The 7,792-nt window shown below is 33.1% G+C and overlaps 1 protein-coding gene across 1 annotated transcript; it reads right to left on the bottom strand.

Annotated features, from left to right (window-relative positions):
• Positions 1–3,269: 3,269 nt before the first annotated feature.
• On the bottom strand, positions 3,270–6,166 carry LOC126692769 (putative two-component response regulator-like APRR6). Its single transcript, XM_050388527.1, has 3 exons — positions 6,031–6,166; positions 4,040–4,189; positions 3,270–3,937 (listed from the first exon to the last, which is right to left on the bottom strand). Exons 1-3 carry the CDS (start codon positions 6,164–6,166, stop codon positions 3,270–3,272), a joined length of 954 nt encoding a protein of 317 aa, XP_050244484.1.
• Positions 6,167–7,792: the final 1,626 nt, after the last annotated feature.

Here is a 7,792-nt window from a genome sequence, read left to right as displayed (position 1 = left end):
ATGTTTGCATCGCCTGAAGTCATCTGCCAGGAATGATTCTGAACTGATGAAGAGGCTTGAGGAACATGACCAACTGTAACTTCCAGCTGTTGACTCTCATTGGTGAAATCTGCTGGAAAATTGCCTTGAATGTTTGCATCACCTGAAGTTATCTGCCCTGGCACACATTCCAGCTCTTTGGCTGTCACAGTATAATCCATTGAAAACTGGTTCTGATTTGGTGAACTTAAAAGAGCATCCAATTCTTGAGTAAAATCTAACATTTGACTTAATTCTGGAGTCACATTTGAGAACTGAAACATATCTTCTGAAATGTAGGTATAAGGTGCATCTAGATTCATGTAACTCAAATTTTGTGAGTCCAAATTAGATACTTGAACACTGCCATTTTCAAACTCAAGAGGCTGTTTCCCCTTTTCATTTCCATTCATGCTAACATCGTAAGGAAAATTATTTGCTTCCCTTATCTGGTTCAGCCTTTGAAATTCTGCATTAGTTTTTGTCTGAACTCCATTGGTGGCACTGGACAGATATGAATTTGGATTAGTTTGTGTCTGAACTCCATAGGTGGCAGTGGACAGATATGAATTTGGATTAGTTTGTGTCTGAAATCCATTGGTGGCAGTGGACAGGTATGAATTCGGATAAATTTGTGCCTGAACTCCATTGGTGGCAGTGGACAGATATGAAGTCGGATTAGTTTGTTTCTGAACTCTGGTGGCTGTGGCCAGATATGAAGTCGGATTAGTTTGTGTCTGAACTTCTTTGGTGGTAGTGGACAGATATGGGTTCAAATTAGTTTGTGTCTGAACTCCATTGGTGGCAGTGGACAGATATGAGTTCGGATTGGTCTGTGTCTGAACTCCATTGGTGGCGGTGGACATAAATGAGTTCGAATTAGTCTGTGTCTGAAATCCATCGGTGGCAGTGGACAGATATGAATTCGGATTATTTTGTGTCTGAACTCCATTGGTATGAGTGAACTGATATGGATTTGAATTGCCAGAAAGGCCCGTGTATCCAAAATACTGGTTGGGATTTCTAAGGTCATGATTGACAAAATTTCCAGCATAAGGTCCATGATTAGGCAAAATGTTTGGGGCAAATTGTGTTGTATTACCTCCACTTCTGAAATAAGAACTTCCATATCCCAACTGGGATGGAAAAGAACTCTGCTTCTCAAGTGATTGTGCCATTCCAGTTCTGTCATGGTATGATTTACTCACAGAAGGTAAATTAATTGTACCAACCTCATTGATACGTTGTACTTGAGCTTTGTATTTCTGAGAGAAAGGAAAAGAGAAAAAAGGGAGGGGAGAGGGGGAAATCAGTGCTTCCACCAAAAAAATCACAAAGAAAAGAATATGGATAAGAACTCTTAATCTTTTAAACCAATATCAAGTTCAAAAGAAAAGAAAATATAGACAAAATGAGTAGTGCCATTGTGATCAGTTTCCTTTGAAAAATCTATTAAAGCTTTAATTTCACAACTTATATGGCATGCTCCTTTCTTCCAATGATATTGGGAACAAAAGCATCGTGATAAGAATAGTTGTAAGCCACTTCGGAATCCAAATAGGAAGAAAAACAGGAAAAAGGAAGGAAAACAATTAATACTTGAGTATGCAATGTTACTTTCAGCGGAAAAAAAAAAGAGTACGCAATGTTACAACAAAAAGGATTTAACAATTTCATGCTATTACAAAAAGCCTCTTCCACTAAAATCTGTAAAAAAAAAAAAATTGATTCAAAGATTTTATGCAGATAGGAGATCTAAATCTTTCATGTTCCTTCTATCTGCTGCTTGTATATGATTCAAAGTTATAGTAACTTAAGTTATTTTAACACAGTTGACTAGACTTCTTGTGATTGATCTCAGTCATTATAAAAATGACTGCATGTACAAGTTTCTTTTATTTTATATACTAGCCCTTTTTCTTTTTTCTTTTTTGCATGGGGAAAGTTTTGAATTGGTCTTAGATTGAAGCTGCCAGACAGCCAGAGAGCTTGAGCACCTTCCTATTTTCTTGTCTGTCTAAATATAAGACACGAACAATTATATGATTGCTGACTTTTTATAGTCTATTCCCTTTATGTCCCCTGTCAATAGTATCGCTTTATAGCCCCAGATATATACTCTCCATTTTCAAGATTAAATAATCAGGAAAAACTGGACAAGTTAATAACAAGCTTTAATTTTAATCTTTAGTAAACTTCATTCGATAAATTTTAAGAGTTAAATTAATGTTTCAATTGCCAGTGTTACTAGAAAAGTGGGATTTATTGCTTTTCAGGGGGAGATCCTGGCTGCTGTTTCGGTATACCATACAGAATGATGGTATCTTAAAAAAGAAGGAAAGAAAGAAATGAAAAGAGGTTATGGAAAGGAGGTATATTGTGATAAACAAGTTTACTTTTTACATGAAATAATGACTAAAAATAAAAAGAGAGATGCTACGTCTACAACATTTTTACAACAAATCACAGGTAGTTAGTTGTTATTGGTTCAAATTTGAAACTAACACTAAGATTATTTTTTTGCCCTAATAATAACAACCAGTAACAACCTGCCACTTAGGATTTGTTGTAAAAATGTTATAGACATATCATTTCTCAAATAAAAATAACAACAACAACAACAACACTGCTATTGATGATGATGATAATAGTAATAATTGTGCACAATATCTTGTTTAGTGAGAAGAAGAAATGCATTATCTGCCAAAATAATTTATGCTGTGTAGCATTTTCAATTGAGGTTTTAAGGGAAGAGGATTTGGATGTGAGGCCCAAATCCAGACCCAATATTCACCAAGACTTTAAACAATGCAAAGGGGTTTCTAATCCTGGACTAATCTGTGTTTTGAAATTCAAATCACATATAGATTAATAAATTCAAGTCCCAAATTAAATGCCGGTATAAAGTAGTGGACTAATTTAGCTTTACCATAATTCAACAATCACCTCACTTAATATACTGTAATGCATAAATTTAATTTAGAGACAAACTTATACCAAAAAAAAAAAAAATTCCATTAATTTTCAAAAGTTGATAGAGAACCTGCAGATGGCTTGCAACTTGGCGTATGGTCAAATTAGGCACCTTCATCAACTTTAGTATTGTTTTCGGACGAGCCTCTGTATCCAAAAAGAGAACAAGAAATTTACTAATTTTTTTTGAGGTTAAGCACAATGCAAACAAAATAGCTTGTAGAATGAGGTACAAACAGAATCAATTTGGAAACGACAAATAAATATATTAGACTGTTTTATAAGAGTGTGGTTTTACGTTTATCGCCTAGCAGGCTAAGGGCTGCTGTGAACTTGAGATGTAGCTCTGTGGTCCAAAGAAAACGTGCCTTTTTTGATGATCTATAGTTGCTATCTTTCCTTTGTGTCTCTTGCTCCTCAGGGGTTTTGATAGTAAAGAAATTTGTTTGTTCTGAGCTAAACTTAGTTCTCCTCTCTTGCTGTTTGTCTTCAATGTTAGAATATGATCTCAAAATATTGGTTCCTCCTTGTTGATGGCCCTCTGAGATCTTCATCCTATCATTGCAATTACATTGAGGTTCTCTTACTTGGTTTTCCTCAACAAAATTAGCTTCATGTTGAGGTTCTCTTACATAGTTTTCCTCAAACATACTAGCTTCTACATATTGGTTAATGTCACATGAGGCATTTCCATTGGGAGGGCTAGTGACACAACCTGCCTCTTTCATTTCAATACCTTGAGGAAATTGATCCTTTGAACTTATATGGTTCACCTCTCCTTCAATGTTTTCTTTTTGGAATTCTTTCCTCAAATCTTTTCTCTTGCGATACGCATGTTGCCATATGTATTTTAGATCTTCCAAAAGAACTGGTGTCTCAAGGAAATACCATGCTCCTTCAGCTAGGGCTCTCTGTGCTACACTAAATCTTTTTTCAGAAGACATCACTGCATGATGATCAATTCATATAAGTACTGATAAATAAAAAATATTTTTTTCTTAAAACATTAAAAACCAAAGAAGGAAGTTTAATAAGATGAAAAACTTACAAATGATAGGAATTTTCTTCTTAAGTAGTATGTCCAGAAAAGAAAGACGATCCATATCTGGCATTTTCATGTTTGCTATGACAAGTCTGAATCGATGCTCGTCTTCATGAATCATAGACAATGCAACGGCTGCTACTTCAGTGGTGGTAACTGAAAGTACAACAAAATATATTGACGACATTTAGATTAACAAAGTGACAATGAATATTCATTATAATAAATTTTCTAGAAAATTGTAAGAATAAAAATACATTCCAAGCACAAAATATAAATTATCCTCATTCTGTCTATGTAAGACAGAAAAATTTTAAGATGTAACGTTTACATAAACAAATTATGTACATATGAATATATAACAAAATGAAATGAGGATAAATGTATGTTGAAGCTTTTATTTTTCATTTTCTCTCTTAGGTAAGGTATTTGCATGACCTCCTTATATGCTTGACAAAGACTCAAATTACTTTTCTCCAACTAAATCATAATAAACCTCTAGGCTAATTTTTAATGTAAAAGTACTAAGATCAATGATACAAAGAATTGTGTGTTGGGCTTTGTGAAGCCTAGTTGCGTTTGATTCAATTGACAACCCGACCTGACCTGAAATAATGTTGCGTGATTTTTAATGGGAGATTTTTTGAGACTTAGTCCATGGAGCAAAGGCTTGGGCTAACAGACCCAAGCTATAGCACTCATGAACAAGCCTCTAGGGTCTGAGGGCAACGCCCTTGGGAAAAATTTTTGGCCCATTTTGTAGCTCATTGTGAATCTTGTACATAGAATGTAGAAAATGCAGTTTTGGTGATTAGGGTTTGTTGTTGTAGTTTTTTAGAGAGAAAAAAATTGTACTACAGCACTTGTATTTTTTTCCCTGATAATAATAAAATCTCCACAATTTCGTGGACGTAAACAAATTGCCGAATAACGTAAATACTATCTTGTGCGTGTAATTATTTTTCTTTGGCGTATGTTTTCTCTATTTTTGTTTCTCAAGTACAGGTTAGGATTTCGTGTTAATTCCCTACATTGTGTTGATAAAAAAAATGATATGAAGAATTATGTAAAATTGGAATAGCAATTAAATCAAATATATTTGATGTTCAATGTAGACAGTAGATTATGGCCATCTTCCTATAGAAAAACTAGAATAGGAAAAAGAAATCAAATTTGGAGAAAGAATTACAAACAAATTATAAAGCTATAGGGTTAAAACATCAAATTAACTGTAACAGTCAGCAATAAACTAGGACACTATTTTTACAGAGAAATTTTAAACTACTAGGCTAAAACGTAAACATAATTTAAACCTTTACCTAATTTTGACAAGGCTTGGGGGAATAAAGGTTAACAAGGTGAGAGAACTAAGTTTTTTAAATAACCAGGTCATCAATGAATCCATCTATGCCTGAGCATTTTTACCTGCATTGAAGAATTCTTTCTAAAATTAGTCAAAATTTTCACTTTTTTTGAGATTTTTTGTTGTAGATAGCCTTAATCTTTAGATAATTTTTTTAAAAAAAATGGGGGAAAAAGAGTTGGGCTAAGATTTGTCTTATTAATTTAATATATAGAATAAAAAATTATTAATTGTCATATACATGTCTCTATGTTTATGTGTTCGCGCGTGCACCAACATATGAATATTTATATTTATACAAATACACACTCAAACATTTCATACAAAGGCCACCCTCTATGATTTTTATGTATATGATAGGTGTGGTTAACTTATCACTCTTGTATTTTGCAATAGAAAATGAAGATAAAGTTCTGGCCTCTAAATCAGAATTCAGAAATGAAGCATAAAATATTAAAACCGATTGAAAAACCAAAATCAGGAGGATAACAGACAAAAAGAACATGAAAAATAAAGTCATGACTTTGATTGATTTATTTATTTTTGCTAATGAATATACATAAAATAAATAAGAATAACAACTCTGATTGAAGCAAATTAAATATAGGATGAATTAATATATTTTTACTTATACCCTTGAATGTATATTGTTCAAGCAGTGATGCAAGGTACATCAGAGAAGCAGTTTCATGATCCACCAAAAGAATATCTAGACCGCGAGCAAAGTTAGGTACAGAACTAATCAGTTCATCACTACCCATTCCATCCATTTTCAAAAGCAACAACAAGGTGAAGGTGGTCAATTCAAGACTGAGAATTGAGAAACTTGAACACCAAACAAGTTTGTTTAGACCAAGAATGAAGCTCAAGCTCACAACAAAACTAAGAACAACTACAAAATGATATATTAGACCAGGAAAGCTCAACCAGAGAGAGACTCAAAGAGGTGTAGATTGTAGAAGTGGTGCTCTCCAACAAGGTGAAGGTGGCCAATTCAAGACTGGGAATTGAGAAACTTTGAACACCAAACAGGTTTGTTTAGAGTTCAGACTAAGAATGAAGCTCAAGCTCACAACAAAAAAAAGGACAAGAACAACTAGAAAATGATATATTAGACCAAGCAAGCTTAACCAGAGAGAGAGAGAGACTCAAAGAGGTGTAGATTGTAGAAATGGAGCTCTCAAAACTTGGTTTAAATGGAGAATCAGTATGGATCACTGTGCAACATTTTATTGGGGCCCAAAAGTTAAGAAAAATTCGAGGGTAGTTAAAAAAGGAAATGCCTTTGTGGGCCACACTCCGACAGCCAATTGGGTTTGTGACACGTCGTCATTGAGATTAAGACTTTGAGGGTAAAAAGGGAAATAATATTTATTTTTCACCACTCGTGTGTGTTAGAGAGAAGAGTCAAAGATTTGAGAACTCTTGACAGTTGAAAAACCAGCCCTTGCCCATAGTATACCGTAAAGGCTACATGCAAAACAGTTCACTGTTTTTTGGGATTTTTTTTAAAAATAACTAAATCCTTCGAACTATTTTATTAATTGGGTAACTTTTCAAACTATTTGCATTTTTAATAATTCAAGTCTAATAGACTTGATTTTGCCATTTGAAAATACACTTGGAAATCGAGTATGAGACACTCGATTTTCAAACTCGAGTTTCTCACACTCGATTTTTAAATGGCAAAATCGAGTCTATTAGACTCGAATTGTTAGAAATGCAAATAGTTTAAAAAGTTGCCCAACTAATAATATTGTTTCGGATTTATAGTTATTTTTTAAAAAAAAAAAAATCCCTGTTTTTTGCGTACATTTCCTACAACGTGGGTTTTGGCACTTTAAGCAAAGGCAAAAATAAATAAATAAAATGCAATTCATCCCAATATTCTAATTTCTAAACAAGGCAAAAATTGTTTGCTCATGATTTATAATTTCATATCTGTTTAGTACATGATAGGAGAAGATCATTATGTGATTGATAAACTTACCATTTGAATTGTTTGACCATGATATTGGGAATATTGTTTCACCTTCCATGCATTTTAATTTTAACCAAATAAAGTAGTCTAAATTCTTCAAGACTAAGTTTTAAATTGGATTCTCAAAAAAAAAAAAAAAAAGTTTTAAATTTATTTTCCCAATTGTTCTTTTAAGATGGAAGGTATTAAATTTTAGGTCTTAATTTTTGAAATAAAAATTATGACTTTTGGCAATACAAGTTGACCAGTATTGACTGAGGCAGAGATTTATATAGGACGAATTTGGTTCAAAATTGTGAAATTATGTGCGCATAAAAAAAAAAAAAAAAAATTTGCTATTCATTTGGTCCAATGCGAAAAAGTAGAAAAATTATGTTATTGGACCCGAAAAATATAATTTGTAAATTTATCAAAC

Source organism: Quercus robur, chromosome 1 (genome assembly GCF_932294415.1).
Source record: "Quercus robur chromosome 1, dhQueRobu3.1, whole genome shotgun sequence".
In the NCBI taxonomy this organism is placed as follows: domain Eukaryota; kingdom Viridiplantae; phylum Streptophyta; class Magnoliopsida; order Fagales; family Fagaceae; genus Quercus; species Quercus robur.
This window is presented reverse-complemented; position numbering and strand designations above follow the sequence as displayed.